Source organism: Podarcis muralis, chromosome 12 (assembly GCF_964188315.1).
Source record: "Podarcis muralis chromosome 12, rPodMur119.hap1.1, whole genome shotgun sequence".
NCBI classification, from domain to species: domain Eukaryota; kingdom Metazoa; phylum Chordata; class Lepidosauria; order Squamata; family Lacertidae; genus Podarcis; species Podarcis muralis.
The window spans coordinates 12317561-12339775 of NC_135666.1; the positions used below are offsets into that span (position 1 = coordinate 12317561).

Genomic DNA, 22215 nt, shown 5'->3' on the forward strand with positions numbered 1-22215 from the left:
ACGCGCACGCATTAAAGTAGATAGGAAAGGGCTGGCTGTACAGTAGCAGCTGCTGATGTTCCCACTAATATCGCCTCAGCCCGTCTCCCTCCCGCGCGCGCCTTTGGCAGAGGCGCCGCCGGCTGGCAAGGAGGGAGCAGCCTCGCCTCAGAGGCAGCGGCGGAGGGAGGGAGAGAGCGAGTAAGAGAGAGGCAGCGCCCCAAGCTGAGAGAACCGCCCGCCGGGGGGCACACTTGTTTAACCCTCAGAGCTTCCGCGACATAAAGACTCCTGTCTGGGGCGTAATATTTTTTTTTAAAGAGGAGGCGGAAATGGCGCTGCCCCGAGGGTGGGAAATGGACCCATTTTCTTGAAGAGCGTTCCTGAGGCGCACGTTTCTGGGCCTCAGCTCGGCTTCCTGAGGAGACGAAAGCAGCAGCTCGTCTCCCCGGCTTTCCCCCAACCTCGTTCGTCTCCAAAACTTCTGTCATTGGCCCCTGGGGAGGTTAATCTCCCCGCCGCCCCCGCCCCCAACCCAAAGAGCGGGCAAGCCGTTTTGCTGGGCGAAAGAGCCCCCTTTCCCTGCAGTTCTGAGGGGACGACTCGCTCCCTCGTGCGAGCCTCCGGGTTTTCCATTCGCGGGGCTTCCTCCTCCCGCTGAAAGCGCGCGGCTCTCCCTTCGGGCTCGAGGAGGCAGCTCGGCGGCTGCGCCGGTTGCGACTGCAGATTCCTCCACGGGGTGGTCACGTTAGACGGCGAGAGAAGGAAGGGGCTGAGGGCCAGCAGCTCTCTCTGGCCGCCCTTCCCGCCAGGAGAAAGCGCGCCGGGAAAACTTTGGAGCAGCGCGCGCACCTCCCCCCCCCCCCCCCAGCGAACTTGCCGAGATGAACCAGACGGCCGGAGTCTCCAACAGCGTCCGCTGCCCCAGCGGCAAAGGAGCCAAGGTAGGGGCAGCGTTGCCGTGGGAAAGTTGTGGTGCAAAGGCGGGCGAGCGGGCGGGGGGGGGGGCAGAGGAAGGAGGGCCGGCGCCCGCCGCGTAATGGTCTTCTTGACTGCCGCCGCCTTCTTTGCGGGACGGCGCAGGGCTTCCACGCCGCCGCCCTGCTGTTTTGCCTGCAGTTTGGGCTTGCCTTTGCCAGAATGTGTTCAGGTCGGGATTCTCTGCCTGCGCGCGGTCGGGGGGAAACGCCTGTAGCTGTAGCGCGTAAAACAGCAGGGGTGGGGGTGTCTGTGGGTGTTGCTTCGAATCGATTCCTCGTGGAGAGTTTGGAAGAGCAGACTGGGCAACCCCAAGATCAGGGGGCGACCCGAATTCGGAAGCGTCTGAGGGTGTTTTTGTTGCTAGGGGTGGGGTTCCTTGCCTTTTATGACTGGACACCCCTCTCCCCCCCCCCCACTTTGTGCTGAGCACGCTCGCCTTCCACCAATCTGCTTGCGATCATTTGCTAAACCAGCCGACCTAAGGGGAGAACCTTGAAATCGATACATCGCCTACATGAGAACACATGTAATACAGTGGAGGCTCAAAGGAAACGTCCCTTGGGGTTTTCTGCTTGAGTGTGAGCAGAAGACGGTCGAAGACATGCAAGCGCCTTATCTGTGCAATTAGAGGTGTGCTTCATCTTGTAATCGGGGCTTTGTTGCACGGCACGATTGCAAGCACCCGTTTCTGGTTCCCTAGTTAACTTCTGGAAGTTCAGCGTCCTGGTTTGCAATGGAGCGCTCTCTGCGTTCGTGCACATATACTACATCATGTAATGAATTGTTGTCAAGCTTCATCTAGCCTTCTCATCGTCCAAGTCCCATGACTGGACAGAATCCGTATTCACACTCTGTTAGTTCTGGTCCTCGGAGTGTAATCCTCTGCACTTTTACTCTGCTGTAAATCCCAGAGGTCAGCAGAATCTTAAGCCTTGTTAAGGAGGGAAGAACTGCATTGTATTAATTTACACCTTTTAAAATCTTGGGCTGGGGGCATTAGTGCTTCCAGGCTTGCAAGGCAGTGTAAGCAAAGCTATTCCTGTCTAACTCAAAAGTTATTGTTGCACTTCCTGCTCAAGCAAGAAGTGGGGTTAAAGTTTGAATCCCAAAGCTATATTTCCCTACCTGAAGGCACGCCATACTGCAGTTAACGCTTAGGCTGTAGTCCTAACTCCATTTACCTAAGAACAAGCCCTATTGAATTCTGTAGTATTTACTTCTGAGTAGGCGCAGATAGGATTGTCATGTTATTTTTGTGCCCCGCCATCCATTTTTGGAAGCCAAGGCCTAACCCTGGAATAAATGATGAACATATGAAAGTGTACATCTCCCTTGTCACTGAGGCAACTGAGAGCTCCCATAAACTGTGATTAGGGAAGGTGCTTCCAAACTGAAGGTGATACTGGCATCTGTTTTTCTGTATGTATTAAGCACTGTGTATAATTTAGTCTTCAGCCAAAGAGGATAGTGCTAGCCAATAGTTTTGCACCTGTGTGCCCCCCCCCCCCCAATATGCATATGCAACCCACTGCTGTTGAGAGGATGCACACAGCCTTCAGAAAAACCCCAACAGGGTAGCCTTGGTGGTCACCTTTTAAAAGTTAGACTTTGCTGCTGGTCTAACATTAAATGCATTTTGGATGTTTGCTTTAAATGTTATTGTTATGCTAACTGTAAGGCATGTTGAGAGAAGTCTGCTTTGAAAAGTGGCATATAAAATAAAATAAGCAAATAGAAATTCAAAGATGATACAAGCAGAACCTCACTGCAAGTGGCAGGTCTGTGGCTTCTAAAGCAGCCTTCCCCAGCCTGATGTCTGCCAGAGGTTTTGGACTACAATTCCCATCAGCCATTAGCTGGGGCTGATGGGAGTTGAAAGCACGAGGTTGGGGAAGGCTATTCTAAAGCATTTAATAACTGTATATAAAAAGAAAGCTAAAGAGGGACTGAAATGGTGCAGTTAAATTACCTGCCACCATTCTTATCACAGGTCATACATACAATATGGTTATATTTATCCAAAATAAGAAATAGGAGCTGAATGCTATTCACATTAGCACGCCACAAGACAGGTGCATTTGTTGTGCGATCTGGGGAAACAAACTGCAATTTCACTGGTACACAACATTTGCCTTGGAATGCTGGGAAAGTGGCAGTGCCTCTTCAAATGGAACACAACATGCCCCTTTTTGTTGATATTCCTGGCTAGCTACCAGACAGTTGTTGGATGTGAAAGACATTTCACCATCTTTAGGTTAGATCTGAGCACCTGAAGAGAGGTTTATGAGGCTTGAAAGCTTGCGACTCTTGAACAATTTTGATAGTCAAAGGAGAGAAAGCATTATGTGCCTCTCATTTTGTGAGCCCAGGACACTATTCTGATACTTGCCCCCATCCCAGAAAAAGGGCCAAAGGCAGGTTCTGTTCAGTAAGTCATACTCATAGCTAACACACACACACACACACTTTTGGTATTTCTTCATTGGTCTGTGGAAAAACATTTAGTTACGGTGACACTGTAACATTTATTACTTCAAGTGTGGTCCATTGTTTATTTTTAAACTTCCTACAAATAGAAACTAGATGTTGGGAAGAACTCTTGTGTAACTTTCTTGGAGAAGCTCATTTTGGTACATAGGGGAGCATTCCAAGTTTTGCAGTCTAGGAAAGCAGTTGCCATGCAGTTGACAGGTTTGGCTTTGGATACTTTTTGATCATCATGGTATGTTTAAATATGCAAATATACAAACTTAAATAATAATTTGATCAGTAACTCCTGATGTGAGTAAAACTCATGAACTCTCTTTCCCCATTTACCCCTCAGTTTTTTCCCAAGACAAAAACAGAACTATTAAAATAGTTAGGTTTGCAATATTTAGCAAACCTAAACTTAACTCTGCTACATTAAGAACGTTAAATATATTATGCATAGCTTGGTGCATAAAATGGTACTGTATGGTATGTTTATGAAATTTATAAAGACAGGTTCCTTCAAAAGGCAAAAATAGGAATTACAGGTGCATACTTATTTCATTTCATATAATTTATACACTGCTTGATTGTAAAAAAACAAAACCAAACCCTCAGAGTGGTTTACAAACAGAATAAAGCAACAATGATGTAATATATAACTGGTGTTAGAGATGAAGGTGTTTTGTGTGTGTTCTCCACCAGCATCAAATTTCTTGTTGTGTGAAAATTGGGGTTGGCTTACTGAAGTAGGCTTCAGTGCTCTACAAGTGGAGTTGCTAGCTTTCTAGCTTTCCCAGCCCACTCCTGCCTTATTTTCCCCCATCTGTGTGATTTAATTCTTCTGCAGAAATAAGATAGGCAAAACCTTGCTTGCCATTCACTGGGAAGGTGCAGCAGCTAAGCACTATGTTGCATACTTTTTTTGTGTTTGTACAAGTCCCCAGGGCCAGTTTCTAATGTCATAGATGGCTGGGGCGGGGATGACCACTGTCTGGGACCTTAGGATGAATAAGAGTCTGTTTATAATAATAACAACAGAACACAGTGAACCATCCCAATTTGCTATGCAGTGTAGCAACTTAAAGTTCAATGAAAGACTGTTTGAGAAGAGTCATAGTAGTCGTGGCTTAAATGTCAGCATTCCAATTGAATTTGTTAAGTGAACGATTAAATCCCTACAACAGCTGCTTCTACAAACGCCCTAGCTAGTTACAATTTCTATTGAAAAAGTGGTTTACTTCCTCCCCCTTTCATAATTTAAGATACTTAATTGAAGACAAAAGCTTTCTGTATGACTGGATTTGCTGCAAAGAAGCCTGTCAAAGTTCAGAAATAATACCATGCAACAAAGGACTGAAAACAAAAAGAGATGATCCAGAATGAGTAAGAGAATGAACAGATATCATTGTTGGGTGGTTCTGCACCACAGAACAGAAAACAGCTATTTTCCAACCAGCCCACACTGCTTTCATAAAGGATTGAGCACATCTGTACACCTACTGTCCTTATTCTCCATTTGTTCCAACCTATCACTGGAATCTCAAGTAGCTTCTTGGCTAGAAGTGTTAATATCCAGCTTAGACTAGTTCTGCCCTTGAAGACTGTCCAGAGGCTGTAGCTTGTGCAGAATGCAGATGCTGGGTTGGTGAATGGAGGCAACATGAGAGGATCAGGAATCACTGGTCTTGAATGCACTTCCCTGGCTGCTAGTGAACCCAATTCAAGGTGTTAGCACTAGCACATAAAGCCCTAAATGACTTGGGACTCAAATACCTACACATGTCTTCCCCAGTATCAGACATTTTGGACTCTATGGTCTGCAAGTATGGCCTTGATGGCGGTGTCACTACTGGGCCTTCCCAGTTGGCATTGACCCATGACAGAAGCTTTTAAGTGTTGATTCCCTATTTGTGTAATGATCTTCCTTGTGAGGTGCATCTATCTCTATCCTTATTAACTCTCAGGAAGAATCTGAACACATTCTAGTTTGCCCGGACAATTGGTGGCTAAAGAATATTGTTTATAGTTGTAACTGCTTTTAGAATATTTTTAATTAACTGTTCTTAGAATGTTTTTTTCCCCTTAAGAAAAAAATGTGGATGAGTTTGCTATCCTGGACACCTTCAGGAGGAATGTCAGGATATAAATTCAACAATTAAAATACTAAAATTCCTATCCCACCAAATGGATCCATCATAGGAACCCTTGGACGTGAATAACAATAAAATTGGCATCAAAGCATACATACTAGAGCAACAACACAGCAAAGCAGCAAGGCTATGCCATGAGAAAAGTGCCAAGGCAAGGGATGATGATGATAATTATAATTTTATTATTTATACCCTGCCCATCTGGCTGGACCTCCCCAGCCACTCTGGGCGGTTGGGATATCAGTGTCACTGCAGCCCCTATTTGAAAAGCTGCAGGCAACTCTTTTTTTTAAAGTACCAGCTCTGTAATGGACCCTTAAGTATTGGCTGGGCGAGTCTCCTTGAGCAGGCATGTGGCCCTCAGCATCCAGTCAAGACAACCTCTCTTTAGTTATTGGAGTGCACTGCAGTATATCACCCATGCTTTTTTATATTAACTGCAAGCACAACCATAATGTATTACCTGTGGAGGCTAAAGTCAATGACAGCAGAGCCAACTAATTCTAGTTTTGTCTCCATTCCCCTCCCTGCTGTTCTACAAGAGGCAACACCAAGACTATGAAGTGGGATGCTGATGGCCAGTGTCACCTCCTAGACTGGTTGTAACTAAGGCAGTAGACAGGTGGGGGCTCACTGAAGGCAGGCTGAACTTGGTGGAGTGGTGCCCAACTTGCCCTAGTGTACAATCCTCCCACTTTTACACAGATCTTAGATCTTAAGGAGCAATAGGTCTCTCTTATCAGGGTAATATACTCTTGCAAGCCCAGTAAGGCATTCAGGATGTCTGCTTCTGGAGCACAGCTAAAGAACAAAGAAAGAACAAAGAACAAAGATAGGCGTAATCACCCTATTTTTCATGCTATAAGATGCACCAGACCATAAGACGCACATAGTTTTTGGAGGAGGAAAACAAGAAAAAAAATATTCTGAATCCCAGAAGCCAGAAGAGCAAGAGGGATTGAACAGCTGCGTGAAGCCTCTTCAGGGCAGGGGGAGCGTTTTTCCTGCTGCCCTGAAGAGGCTTTGCGTTGCTATCCCAGAAGCCAGAGCAGCCAGAAGGATCGCTGCACAGCGAAAGCAGCGATCCCTCTTGCTGTTCTGGCTTCTGTGATAGCTGCGCAGCCTGCATTCGCTCCATAAGACGCACACACATTTCCCCTTACTTTTTAGGAGGGAAAAAGTGTGTCTTATAGAGCAAAAAATACGGTATATTTATTTCTTGTAGCTATTATCTTCCAGCGGGGACAATTCTTCTGCATTACAATGAAAAAAATGCACAATGAAATGTTTTGGGGGGCACAGAGATGATATATTATAGGCAACCGTGGGGAAATTGATTTGTGAGTGAGAAGTGTCTGGATCAGCAGTGTGAAGGGTGCGTGGTAGATGCTACGCCCATCTCTCACTCCACCTCCAGCTCACTGTCGTCCTGCTTTCCAAGCTTTGAAGAGCAAGTGGCAGATTTGGCATTTTCTTAAGAGCTGGGCTTATAACCCCCCTTTTTTTTAAAGATTTGAGGCATCCCTTGATTTCTTTGAAAGCACTGGCAATGTCTTATTTTTGGGTCTGATTTTGCTACCCACAATGCCCCTTCTGAGATTTCTACTTTGTTGGACTCTAAGGAGTTGCTTGATGCATTACATCATTGGTATTTGTTATTTATTAAATGTCTATACTGCCTGTAAAACCAAGGATCACAGGTGGTTTACAATATAAAAATACATACTGCAGTGACAAACAAAAACAATATCACCACCCATTATTATTATTATTTCTTTATAAAGTAACACCACCTCCAGTACACTCCTTCCTATCCTTCCTCCAGAGATAACTGTGTCTCATTGGTCCCCTCCATTCCACCAGGCTTCCATTATGGCAACTATATCTGTGCTCTCTAGCTTTCCCGTCTTGGTTTATAGGCTCCTAGTATTTGCATTAAGAGCACCGATACACAGCATCTCTCTCCAATGTGTCTGACACATGTGTCTTTCCCTAATGCACTTTGGCCTCTTTTGAATCACTATCATATCCTACTGTACTGTACTTTTATTGCCTACTTCTACCTCTCTCCTATTTTTACAGTCATAAACATTTCCATCCTTGTCTTTTAGGGATGATTTTGTCCAGAACAAAATCGTCAGTGCCTATCAGCTTTCTCAGAATGATTAGTTTAAAAGCTGCTCTACCATCTCTCTCTCTCTCTTTCTCAAAGCACGAAGAGTCTGGTTCCATCCTAGTTCACGTGAAATGTTTTGAATTTTCAAGGAGGGAATCCCTACCATGAGAGCGAAGTAACAGACCTGTCACTCGGACTTGCTACAGAGTTTCCTTCGTTCCTTCTGACAACTGTGACTAATACTAATGACTTTTGTGAGTGGTTCTTGCAAGCTCATTTTATTTCACACTTTATGATTGCGTTCCAGCAATTCTCTGTTCTGCTGCCAGACCTCCCATTACCTTGTAGGAGAGCAATGCATGATTCTTTCTTTAAAATTCTAGCCCATTCTAGCCCAATGGCTTGGGGGCAGGTAACCACAATCTAACTGAGCATGCTGGGTACTTTCTCCCCACCTCCTGAAAAAGAAAAACTGAACTCTGTTACTTGGCAGTTTGCTTTTTTTTATTTAAAAAAGAGGAAAGTTTCTTTAAAGAAAGTGTTAGCATCTGACAGCTGTGAACACCTGTGTGATCAAAGGATACCTTGTAAATCTAAAAGGCTCATAATCTAATCTGATACAGTACAAAGTTGCCCTCTTTCTAATGGACACCTGATACAGACTCCCCCTCCTTAGCAACATAAGGCTGAACCTTAAAAAATGCTAATTTCTCAACCTCGCTTGCCCATCAAATTTAAAGAGAGTTGATGCTTGGAGGGATTGCTTGAAAATGGGTGAAGTTTGTTAGGGTATGTGTTTATCTTCAACCCATAAATCTTGCTCTCTGTGCATGCACCATGGAAGCTTCAGTAAAGCTGTTAAGCCCACCAACACAAAACACTTGTTTTAAGCAGAGTTGTTCTACTTGGCACACATAAAACAAACACTCCATAGTTACACACTATATAGGCGGTACCTTGGTACTCAACCTTAATCCATTCCGGGAGTCCGTTCAACTCCTGAAACTGTTCGAAAAGCAAGGTGCGGCTTTCGATTGGCTGCAGAAGCTTCCTGCACTCCAGCAGAAGCTGCGTCGGATGTTTGGCTTCTGAAAGACGTTTGCAAACCGGAACACTTACTTCCGGGTTTGCGGAGTTCGGGAGCTGATTGTTTGGGAGCCAAGCCATTCGAGTACCAAGGTACTACTCTATACAGGTTACATGAAGGCTTTTCTCCTTCTGGTCCAAGAGTTCTAAGACAATTTGCACAGAGTTCTGCAACAACTTAGAGTCTTGAAGTCTGGCAACTCTCCAAGTCTTCTTCTCAGATGAGCTCTTCTCAAAGTGTTCAGATAACTCCACAGTTCTGCCACAACCCCCTTTTTCCTGATAATGACCAGTAGCCCATTTCCAACAACTTGCAACCAGTGCTGAAATCTGAGTCCTTTTATACATAAAGTTATATGGCTAACTGTGCTCAGTAACACTAATAAGGAAGTCACCAGATTCAGCCAGGTACATACTGGGAATAAGGCAGCTCTTTCCTCGCAATAGAATTAACCTGATAACTGCTTTCCTTAGCAAAGCTTGCTCCTTTTCCTGGCGTTGGAGAAAGGAAGCTCATGGCTTTACTCTACTGCCCATGCAGCTAGGGGATTATGTTTTCCCTTCCTGCACTGTACTGTAAATTGCAGCACAAGATGGGAAGTGAGAGAAGGATTGTCAATTGCTTCTGTCCTAGCAATGTCACTCTTGGAGTGACTATCCTTATTCTCTTGTGCCTTACAGCATTGGTTGGAAGAAATATACAGTCAATGTAATGTTATATCTTAAGTTTATGTTGGGCTCGCACAGTTTTGTATACAAAATACTGTATCTACAATCCCAGACAATTTCCAGTTAGAGCTGTGAATGACTCTTGTCTGAAAACCTGGACAGCTGCTTCCGGTCAGCATAAGCAAGGCTGAGCAAGATAGGCTAATGTTCTGGCTTGGCATAAGACAACTTTCTGTGTTCCTCGCAAACCAGATTCTAGATAGCTAGTAATCTGGTTATTTGTATTGAGTTGGAATTGTTTCCAGGCTGAGACGCTTGTTATATTGGAAGGTAGTTGGTGTGATTCTGTTTCCCCCCAAACCATTGATGTGTTGAAGATGACTGTCATCAATATATTCAGGTATCCTAAGCTGTTCGTGGTCTGATCTTGATTCTGGGAATTATTTGCAAGGTTACATAATTTCTTAATAGAAGCATCCTTCTTGTGCTGTTACTGGCATCTCTTGACTAGCAATGCCGTCAGTTCTATTGAAGTCAACAGAAGGAAACAAACTCAGTACAGTGGTACCTCGGGTTACATACACTTCAGGTTACATACGCTTCAGGTTACAGACTCCGCTAACCCAGAAATAGTACCTTGGGTTAAGAACTTTGCTTCAGGATGAGAACAGAAATTGTGCTCTGGCGGTGCGGCAGCAGCGGGAGGCCCCTTTAGCTAAAGTGGTGCTTCAGGTTAAGAACAGTTTCAGGTTAAGTACGGACCTCTGGAACGAATTAAGTACTTAACCCGAGGTACCACTGTACCATAGTCTGTGTTCTGTATTTTAAGTAAAAGAATATCTGAAGGAAAATATGCAGGAAAATTATGATCCCCATAATGATGTAATTTATACAATATGTGGTACTTGTTGAATGTGGGCCAGAACCCAGAGTTCAAATTGTTTTAAGAGAAATGATTTCTAGCAATATCATCCTGTGTTTCCCATGTGACTTGAACACAGCCTGCTTGGTAAAACTTGCAGCCAGCCTCTCCAACTATCTTTCCCATTGCCAACTCTTCTCTCCACTCTCACATTTTTTTTTGTAGTAACAGATAGCAGAAATTGGTGGCCCTTGAGGTTTCAGCTGGGTTCCAGTCTGTTATGTGAACCATAAATTCAGTTGGTGTCTGTTCGTTCCGTGGAAACTAGCTGTCAAAACACACAAATGCCACTATTATGTTGGTTTTCAGTCATTCAAATAGTAGTTAAAAACAGTGTTCAGTGAACTGTAATTTTGCCTGTGAACAGACTGTTCCCCTTATTGTACATATCCAGATCATATCTATTTGATATTGGAGATAAGGATGAGGTCTATAAAAAGACGTACTGTAAGTCCAAATTCAGGTTTGGTTGTGTTCTGACTTTTATTTTTGGGTAGTGATCTTTACTGCTGGTTTTCATCTTTAATGAGAGCTAAACACATAGTAAAATTTTATTGGATGTTCCCACTTACAAAATTAAGTTAAATTTGGTGCTTTAAAACCAGGCAGAATCACTGAATACTGCTTCTCTAGCACATATTATAAAACTTTAAAAAACACACAGGGTATAATGTAGTTGCCCTCTACTGATGTTTGACCTCAAAACAGCAATTTAGAAATGAACAGTGCATTATCTGAATATCAATGTTGCTGTACTCTAGGATGTGTGACAGCAAAGTTAAGAAAAGCCTTACTTTTTCTCTGTGTTAGCGTTAGCAGAACAGTTAATTTGGTTGCCATATGACTTTATTCTGATCCCTAATCTCCTGTGATTGAATTGTGAAATGTGGCTCTGCATTGTAAGAGCACAGCACTGCATAAACTAGCTTGGACTCAAAACCAGCCATGCTAAGGCATTCTGATCTGGGTCTTTCAACTTTTATATGGAATTCAGTTGTGATACCCTTGTACTGGTTACATTCATGCTGGACAAAATCTTGAGTGTGTGTAGAGTTGCAAAAGGGGAATAGCAGTGTTAATGTTAAGCATCATCTGGTGTTTGGGGAGGGGTTGTAACTCTGGTGGGGGAACACACCATGCTCCTTCTGAGGTAGTTTGCCCACCTTTGGTCCCCATCCTGCACTTGGCTCTCACCTGTGGCTCCTAGAAGTGTTAGCATGTGACAGCAGTCAAACCCTGGGAAACGGCTTCAGCTGGCTGGCTAAATCAGGTGAGGGCAGTCAATGGGTCTCAGAAGTAAACCCTACACAAATCCAGAGTGGAGTCTCAAAGATGGTTGGATGGTGCCTTTATATACTTCCTTCCAGCAACTCCTGCAGCCGAGCTGGTGCCAAACGTATTTCTCTGCTTTCCTTTGGACCACATCAGCAAGGCCGAGAGGGGGGGTCTTGTCGTCTGGGCAACCCAGAAGCTCCATACACGTTGCCCAGGCTTGCACCCCAGGGAGATCACGTTGGCACTGCTACTGCAGTGGTTTTACTTCATCCCTGGAGGTGCAGTCCATTGCCTCTTAAGACATATGGGTGCCAGCAACAATATATCTGTGGGAGAGAAGGAAGCAACTTTATAATTTATGCTTGCTTCTAGCTAGATAATTTTAATCAGAACCTATGCTAGTCTAATCTAAACACATTTTTAAAAAATCAAAATTATGTTCTGCTTAATAGTAAATAAAACCTATATGTAGTTTGTCAAGAATAAAACCAATAATTAAAATTGTCAATAAAAAAACAACACTAGAAAAGCAACCCTTATGTTTCCCTTCCCTTATGGTCTTGATCTATTAGCTACTTTTAAAGTGAGGCTGCATTTTAAATTGCATTTTAACCTGTATTTTAATTTGGTTTCCCCCCCCTCCCCTATTATGTTTTTACTGTGATTTTATTGGTGTCTGCCACCCTGAGCCCGGCTCTGGCTGGGGAGGGCGGTGTATAAGTAAAAATTATTATTATTAGTAGTAGTAGTATTAGAAACAGTTTAACCTCCCCAAAGGATTAAACCAACCTTTAAAAATATACATTGGAGGCTTCAATTATAGATTAAAACACATGCCAACTTTACATACTACCTTTACATCTGCTTGCTGGCTGGCAACAAGTAGGATTCGTGTTCCCACCATGAAGTCTCATTTACATTGTGCTTTGAAGGTAAAAAACAGTAGGAGTCTCTCCCATTGTTAAGTTCTGCATGCAACAGTGCAAATGAGAGAAGGCTCTGCCTTTCTTTCAAGCCCTCTATCTGTATTGGAGAGGGTTGGCAGTTGCAAATACAGTGGTACCTCAGGTTAAGTACTTAATTCGTTCTGGAGGTCCGTATATTTAACCTGAAACTGTTCTTAACCTGAAGCACCACTTTAGCTAATGGGGCCTCCTGCTGCCGCCACGCCGCCACCACACAATTTCTGTTCTCATCCTGAAGCAAAGTACTTAACCTGAAGCACTATTTCTGGGTTAGCGGAGTCTGTAACCTGAAGCGTATGTAACCTGAGGTACCACTGTAAATGGTTAGCTAATAAGCAAGGCAAACGTTTTGTGGACTCGTCCTCTTGGTATCCATCTTTGCCTACCTATGCATGGAACTGTAACTGGAATACTAATGTGCAAACAGGGCTGGTCCTTAACTGGACAGAGACATCCCTGTGACTTGATTCTGTTTCTGAAGGTTTACCTTTGCATGGGTCTCCTCATCAAAGGTAAAGGTGCTCACTTCATAAGCCTGCCCAGACACTTACGTACATTTTTTTTACAGATGAGATTTTTGAGTTTAAGCCTGTGAGGAGAGTTCCTTAAAGGTTGCAATTGATAGAATTGCCACAGCATTCATTTGCGGTAATATATGAAGCGAGCTATTTCTTACATTTGCACCAGAATTTACTGCTTCATTGCAGCCTTGGAATCAAGTAGAATTTATGAAGTCCTCATTTTATCTCCTTATATAAAAATATATCTTGTTTTCAACACCAGAGGACATAGATATTGGCCTCCTTACGTTCAGTATCTTCTTGCTATAGTTGTGTTTTCTGTGTATTGAAATAGTTTCAGAACATGTTCCATGGAAGCCTGGATTTTCTCAGAAACTTACCTTGCATAAGCTCAGTTGATCAGTAACAGCGTATACCCTCTCTGAAAGACAGCTTATGTATCGCTACTAATCTTTCCTGGCAGGGCCAAATCAGTTGCATTCTAAGGTGACTCTTGGTACTTGCAAGCTGATAGGGAGGCTCATCAGATGTGGTCGGTGTCCCATGTCAATGCACACATTCAGGAGTACTTTGGCCCATCAGTCAATATAGACAAGGAAAGCATGTCTGATAGTTAACTCTTTGTGTGGACAGGCTCTGGAGCCAATTGACGATTCCCAGGTAAGATCCTCCCCCTATTGTGTGGGCAGGTAGTCCCTCCCCCCACCTGGCTCAATCACCTTGGCAACGCCTCCCCAGGTGGGATTGGGCAACTGACTGAGGTAGGCGGAGACCTCCAGGTATCCTACCTGGGGGGAGGCGAAGCCAAGCCTGTGCTAATGGTGCCACATAGGGTCCAGGGGGCTGTGCGTGACCACGCAAAGGGTGCCCCCATTTAATGTGGGGAGCGGTCATTATTGACAAGAAAAGGACTTTTACAGCAGCTTCCACAGTGCTCTGGATAGACATGCATGCTGCTATCCTCCAGGCAGTGGTCTACAGATTGAGGCCCTGCAGCACAGCTGCAGAAACATGGAGACCCTGCCCCCCCCCAGGAGTGTATCCACTGCTGATGGGTTACACACCTATAGCCTTAGACTTCTCCTGTACAGAAGTTGCTGCTACTCTTCCTGCTTCAAGCCCCTCCCGGTTCTAGGAGATAGCGAGGAAGTGGGGAGTCTATTGACCTGTCTGTTGGCTGAACAGCTTCTTCTTCTTCTGCCACATCTGGTGCACCTCCATTTCTCACTGCCCTGACTCTCCCCTCTGTCTTGGCTCTCGTCTAGCAGGTGGTGTCAGTCCCCATATATCACTGACCCCATCTCCTGGATCACTCTCCTGGTCCCCTGCTTCCACCTCACACTCTTTGGAGCCCTGCCAGTCCCTGACAACAAGTTTCCCTTGGGGTAAGGCTGAATTAGGGACGCAGGTGGCGCTGTGGGTTAAACCGCAGAGCCTAGGACTTGCCGATCAGAAGGTCGGCAGTTCGAATCCCCGTGACGGGGTGAGCTCCCGTTGCTCGGTCCCAGCTCCTGCCAACCTAGCAGTTCAAAAGCACGTCAAAAGTGCAAGTAGATAAATAGGAACCGCTCCGACGGGAAGGTAAACGGTGTTTCCGTGCGCTGCTCTGGTCCACCAGAAGTGGCTTAGTCATGCTGGCCCCATGACCCGGAAGCTGTCTGCGGACAAACGCCGGCTCCCTTGGCCCATAGAATGAGATGAGCGCCGCAACCCCAGAGTCGGTCACGACTGGACCTAATGGTCAGGGGTCCCTTTACCTGAAGGCTGAATTGTGATTTGTATTGGTAGTTTGCTAGGAAAGGGTATTTCTGCTTTTTGCACCGGAATTACATGCTCAATTCCAGTAAAAGTTCATGGTAGTAAGTGTAACATCTTGTGTGCTAATGAGCATGGACAATTGCCCTCTTTTCCCAAAAAAGTAGGAATCGTCAAGTTTATGGAACGACCGAGTAATGAAGGGCCATGTTCTTTGTGCTTAAGCTTTAGTGATTGTAGAAAAACCTCAATAGCTGGCAACACGTTTAAATTATAGCTTTTAGAGATATTAACACTTTTCATAACTTTTCATTCTGGCTTTGAAATCTGAACCCAAGACACGATAGAAAACCAGCAACTGGTCACGAATAATTGCATTATCATTCCCAGTGTGTGGTGGAGTTTGCTTCAGAATTTAAAAAGTGGGTGAAAAAGATTGCTTTGATATCTTAAAAGTGGGGATTATTAAATGAACGGGGTAGCAATTAATTAAAATCTTCAAAGCTTTAGCTTGTAGAAACTTAGTAAATCCTAAGGTGAGGACTCGGCAGTTATTTTTTTAAACATGTAACTAGGAAACCAATATTCTTTTATTTGAACTATGGACATCGATAAATTGAGTATTCAAAAGAAGAACATAAAGAGATTAAAACATGAAAGAAGGGGCAATGGCTGGCTGCTGTGGTGGAGAGAATTAGAAGGAGAAGGTTAATAGATTTATTGATGATGGCAGCAACATTTCCTTGTATGGCAGGGAGTATTAAATATTTTGACCCTCTCTTTTGTCCATACTATTCCAATGTGGCTTCCAACTTATATTTTAAAAACCCGATTAGTATTATTTTGAATTAACTCTTCACAAAACACTGCAGGAGATAGCATTACTACTACCTGACAGAGTAGGCTGGATGAACCTGTGGTCTGACAGCTTATTTTGTTCAGTTGACTAATACAGGAAGGTATTAATATTTGTCCAAATGTGCCCCAGTAATTAGGTACAGTCGTGCCCGACTCTGGGGTTGCAGTGCTCATCTCGCTTTATTGGCCAAGGGAGCCAGCGTACAGCTTCCGGGTCATGTACTTATTTATCTACTTGCACTTTGATGTGCTTTCGAACTGCTAGGTTGGCAGGAGCAGGGACCGAGCAACGGGAGCTCACCCCGTCACGGGGATTCGAACCGCCGACCTTCCGATTGGCAAGCCCAAGGCTCTGTGGTTTAACCCAGTACTTAAAAGACTGCTAAAGCCACAGATTCACAGCAAACTTCTCCATAAAGAAATGGGGCTGCTTTGGACAAGTCAGTTCCTCTAAGTCAAACTTTCCCACTTGTAGAACATGAATAATGAATGGCTTGCATCATGGGCTGGTTGTGAAAAGGAGGAATATTAACAGGATTATAAAATACGCCGCACATATAAATAGGCCAAGATCTAAGGATCTGCCAAACTACTCTGTGTACTCGGGAGATTTTTTGGACTTGTGTTATTTTAAATAATAGTTCCCAAGCTATGTAGGAAACTTTAAGAAAAAGAAAGAAAAACGGAGTAGAATTTCAGAAAGTATTTTGCATTACAGCACAGTGGTAGAGAGCCTGCTGTTCAAATGAAGAAAAGTTTTTTGTTTTTTAAATCCCACAAGGCCAAGTACAAGCTCTTGGGTGAACCTAAAGTAGCTTCTTGGATCCTGGCCACGGCTGGTAATTAGCTGCACACAAGTCCTGTGTTTAGCATAAGCACTGTCATTATTGGGTAACACTGAAACCTGAAGGCAGAATGGTTAAATATGCAGCAAAGCTATTTTCCGGATTCTTATGCATATGCTGCTCAGGAGAAGAGGAGCTCCTGGCCATATGCAGCAGATGGGAGATTCCAGGAAAGAGACTTATTGTACCCGTTCCAGAAAGGTAGCTGTGTTAAAGTCTATTGCAGCAAAAAAATAACACCTTAAATGCTTTTTTTTAAAAGCATAAGCTTTCATGGGCCCCTTTATCAGATGAATGGACTCTGAAAGCCATGAAAGCCCATGCCATAATAAATTTGTTTGACTTTAAGGTGCCACCATTTTCTTTAGTTGTCTTTATTGTGTGCCATGTCCTTTAGAGTAACTGCTAGAAACAATACAGAATTGGTCTTGTTTATGGTGAAACAGATGGACTTCAAATATTTTCACACTGCAGCATCAAAGGAGAGGCATAGAAACTGTGTCCCTGACCTAGTATGAAGAATAGGGGGGATATTAAAATCCCACGAGGAAGCGGAAGTGAGTTTAATGCTCACACTGGTTCTCTTTACAAAGAATGTGTGTGGCGTCTCCTTCACTAATAATAAATACTTGATCTGATCTGATTTCTGTCCTTGCCAACAGCAGAGGATTTTTGTTGTTGTTAAAATAGGAAGGAGCTGGTGACTGACATGTGCAAACATGATTCAGAAAATGTGTGTTAAAGTTTACAGAGCAAACTAAACTGAAGAGCTTCCTCAGGCAAGGGTGCAGTTCTGAAGGCAGGCCCTTGAAATAAAGGTGCAGTTGGTCAGGACCAGCAGATAATGGAAGATGCATTTTAACCCATTCCTAGATAAGTAGTCAGAGGGACGCGGGTGGCGCTGTGGGTTAAACCACAGAGCCTAGGACTTGCTGATCAGAAGGTCGGCAGTTCAAATCCCCGCGACGGGGAGAGCTCCCATTGCTCGGTCCCTGCTCCTGCCAACCTAGCAGTTCGAAAGCACGTCAAAGTGCAAGTAGATAAATAGGTACCGCTCTGGCAGGAAGGTAAACGGCATTTCCATGTGCTTCTCTGGTTTGCCAGAAGCAGCTTAGTCATGCTGGCCACATGACCTGGAAGCTGTATGCCGGCTCCCTTGGCCAATAAAGCGAGATGAGCGCTGCAACCCCAGAGTTGGTCACAACTGGACCTAATGGTCAGGGGTCCCTTTACCTTTACCTAGATAAGTAGTCAGCAGAAGATGGGAAGGACTTCTGCTGTGAGTTGTTTCCAGTTAGAGATGGAAAGACTGGGCAAAGCCTGAGTTGATATAATCCAGAGCAGCAGCTGATTCATATGCCCATTTCTGCTGCCTTATAATCAGGGCTCCAAGTTTTAACTTGGATAAGTCAACTAAAAGTTCAAAGTTAGGTATTAATCAAACCATCAACTTGATGGTATTAGGAGCACATGCCTTCTTCTTTACATCAATAAAGATAAGTTTAAGAATGCCTTCTAACAATAAACAGAAAACTCAAAATAGCTTTTGAGAAAATTCAATTGCATTTGTGGTAGAGAAGCTTCCCCACTAATAGTGTGTGCATTAATCTAAAAGGAGGTGAGTGGAGAAAAGAGCCAGACATGGGACAGATACTTGGTTATAGGCCATTCTTATGTAAGCTTACTTGAAATCAAGTTCCCATGAGTTCTAGAGGATTTACACATATGCAACTGTGTCTACGATTAAGACTTTCACTCTTCCTGCCACATGCTTTCTCTTCGAAGGGGTTGGGTGCCTGCAGCCCTTAAGACTTGCATTTCAGTATGTCAGAAAGGCACCTGTATTGTTTTGGTGATCATGAACATCAAAAGTCAATCAACTATTAGCTTATAAGTGGGTTTCGCTAACCTAAAAGTATTTAATGGGTTTTCAGGCCTCCTTGTGATGGAGGTGTCCATGGTGCTGAAATTGTAATCAGAACACTCTGTTGCAGTTTTAACTACACTTTGGGGCATCAGATAAGACCTCACATTTCTCAAATAAGGGTCACTATGGATAGTATGAAGCAACAAGGTTAGGTTAAGGCTACTTCAAGCACTGCTGTGGTTGACAGAGGCTGCTTTAATCTCCATGTCCCGTCCATGTCCCGATGGACTAGTGAGCAGGCCAGCTGTACACATTTTATACTTGTTTTTGGCACTACTTCCATTTTTCCTTCAGCCCTTGGCTACGGGAGAGGCCAGAATTAAGGGCTGTATGTTTATTTGGGTGGAGGTAGTAACAAGCTTGCTGTTCTCATACTTTCCAATAGGCACAATTAGAAGGATTTTTAAAACCAAGAATAGGATCTAATAGGTTAAAAAAAAAATAAACAGAACAGTACTTTATTTTCTAAAGGGGCTGTGGAGAGCTTGCCACCTGTAGGATTAATTTGACTTGCAGGGGAGAGGAGTATTTTATCCTTTTCAGACCAGCTTGAATTTGAGCTAGTCTACAAAGGACAACACTTCAGCCAACATGATGGTGATGTCAAGGGGTCTGACAGGCAGCACCTGCCAAAGTGGCCGGATCAGCTCCTCATTCCTGTTCTAAAACAATCAAGAAGCTAAAGATCCTACAGAAGATCATTGGAGAGAGTCCTAATTACACATGTAGGGTTACTCAATGTAGATTTGCTGTTGGATGGTCAAAGGATAGGGGCACAGTACTCCATATTTATGGTGTGTGAGCCCAGAGGGACTTGAAATGACAGGTTGCCAGGTGCCACTGGTGGGTTGACTTGCTTGTAGCCAGGAAATCACCCTTAACATTTTTTGGAACCCGGAGATGAGCCTGGAATGGTGTTAATTAAAAAGTAGTTTGCTTGGACCAAACCAGGAATGGGGAGACCATTGTCCTCCAGATGTTTATTTAACAACATTTATATATGACTTGATTGCTACAAAACATAATTGTGATTTAGAAATATTAAAATCATAAATGAAAAACGTATTTGGAAACCTCATTCTGTACTGTATTGGCTTATTGCCAGCTATATTTCTTTTACCCCTACTGTGCTCTAGCAGCCCTCTTCTCCCACTGTCAATTCTGTCGCTAAAGTGGTATTGCTGAGCAGCATTCCCCATCAGAAATCCTCCTGAAGTTGTGATCCACCCTTTGGCAACTCAAGCCTTGATAGTTTTACAGGCACATCACTAATAAGGCACACAATAGTGCGCACACGGATTTTGAAAAAAATATATTCTTGGCACATCAAAGCATTTCCTGAATGTTAGCATTGATTTGTGCTTTGGCTGGAGGCACTAGCCAAATTAAAACTGCATTTAATGCTGAGTATGTACAGTGTTGCATTTGCTAAGGACTGACTTTCAGTGCTATACATAATCCTAATGTCTAAGACAAGCGCTTGTGACCCCTAATGCGCATTCACATTGCAGGGGCAAGGAAGCTCTGGTTCTCCAGCTGTTTCAGAACTTCAATTCCCATCACTCCTCACCATTGGCTATGCTGTCTGAGGCAGATGGCAATTGAGAGTCCAACAATATTTGGAGGACCACATACAGTATTTCACTACCTTGATATAAAGCTAAGATTTAGATAAGGTAACTTCTCATTGTCAAGCTTTGGTGGGTGGGAAATTACAGGAAAGTCACTATATAAAGCTTTCCCCCACATTGGTGTCCTAAGGAACTTTTAAGCGGAAGAAGCATATGATATTAATGTGCTGCTCAAATAATAATGAATGGAATATAAGAGGACTTTGGGGTGACTCTCTCCTTACCCTCTGTAAGTCTTTGCTTCCATACTGGTGATGGACAGATACAGGTCTGTCTCATCTCCCACAGCTTACATAAATGCAAATCCACATGTAACTCACAATGAACTTGTGACTGTCTCTTGCATATATTCTTCAGAGCAACCAGGACAATACAAGGTGACATTGCACCATCAATGTATATATCAATGAGTATAGAATCATAGAATTGTATAGTTGGAAGGGACCCCAAGGGTCTTTGATGCTGATGATCTTTCTGTCATCTGTGTACCGTATGGACATAGATCTGTTAGAGTGTACATTAGTGTTCTTTCTTTAACGTGGCAGCAGGGAGTCCCTTCAGCCTCCTAGGACAGAGGTCAGCAAACTTTTTCAGCAGGGGGCCGGTCCACTGTCCCTTAGACCTTGGGGGGGGGGGCAGACTATTTTTTTGGGGGGGGGAAATGAACACATTCCTATGCCCCACAAATAACCCAGAGATGCATTTTAAATAAAAGGACACATTCTACTCATGTAAAAACACGCTGATTCTCTGACCGACTGCAGGCTGGATTTAGAAAGCGACTGGGCCTCTTCAAGCTCCTGGGCCTTAGTTTGCCTACCCATGTCCTAGGGCCTCTCAACACAGCACCAGCCTCTTCCACAAGTAGCCATACTGAGATCATTATGAGGACATGTGCATATAGCTTGTTTTTGTGTGTAAACACCTGTGGATTTAGTAACAGATTAGGTTTAATATTTACACCCTGTGGATCTATTACAATAACTTTCCAAGCAGCCAATAACTCTCAAAGCTACATTAAAAGAACAGGAAACTTCCAAGAACTTCCTGAAACCATGCACAGAGAGAGACAAGGACAAAGTAAACTCTATTTGTAAAGCACCTTGTTGGGGGGGGATAGAATGATGGGACACACTGAGATGCCCTTTCAAATCCAAAGTGGGTCAGTGAGGGTCCTCTGGCAAGAAGCATTCAGTTCATTTGGGTCTTGGTTGTTGGAGAGCAAAGGCACCAGCTGCCTCAATAATATATTTCTGCCTAGAAGACAATGACGTCTGTCCAGATACTTCAGGTACACAGCACAGTTTGTGAGCTTAGTAATTTACATTTCTACACCACTTGCATTCAGTGGGTATACCTTTTCTGTTAATGGTGAACTGCACGAGCGGGAACCAGAAATAAGGGGGTGCATTCCTGCCCGCGGGCTGCTTAAATGTTGTATGCCATGCCCCCTAGCTGCCCAGATTGGTTGGCCTAGGGCGCGGCGTGGAGGGGACTCCCTATGATTTGGGGGCTAGCCACACCCCTGCGCACAGGGTGAGATTGTGTCCATCCTGCAACAACATTTCCCCAGGGAAGGGAAATGGCTCTCTGAATAAATGATCTACATCAGAATGGTACTTAAGCTTGAAAAGTTGGCTGCTCAGCAGTATGGTGAGTGTTAGAAAGGGAAAGTGTGAGATTCCAGTTCTGAAGCAGCTTTGATGCTTGCCAGTGCCCCAGGCAGTCAACATTAGGGGCTTGAAGTCCGTATCTAAAAGGACATCTCACAAAATTGATTTACATGACAAAATCCTGAACCACATGAACTCCTGAGTCCTAGTTTAAGCCCTCTAAGAAACTGGCCCTTTGACTTTTCTTAATATGGCTTCGCTATCTGGGATTCATGGTAGCACTTTGGTTTCTGTTATAATCTCCCAGTGGGCTTGAATTTTTTTCTTGGCATGTCTGTTGCAATTAAATATGTAATATCCTTTGGACTTGGCATGGAGAAAAGTAATTAATCAGATCTTGATGTTGGTGAGGCTGCTAAGCTGTGGCCAGGTGTCACAAATTAGTTTCTG

The 22215-nt window shown here is 43.9% G+C and overlaps 1 protein-coding gene across 1 annotated transcript in view; it reads left to right on the forward strand.

The window, feature by feature from the left end:
- The first annotated feature begins 525 nt into the window (after positions 1-525).
- Positions 526-22215, forward strand: part of DPP6 (dipeptidyl peptidase like 6) — a 510968-nt gene continuing 489278 nt past the window's right edge. The window contains exon 1 of the mRNA XM_028749895.2: positions 526-923. Within this exon, the coding sequence (XP_028605728.2) occupies positions 864-923 (60 nt within the window). The 5' untranslated portion in view covers positions 526-863. The remainder of the gene's footprint in view (positions 924-22215) is intronic.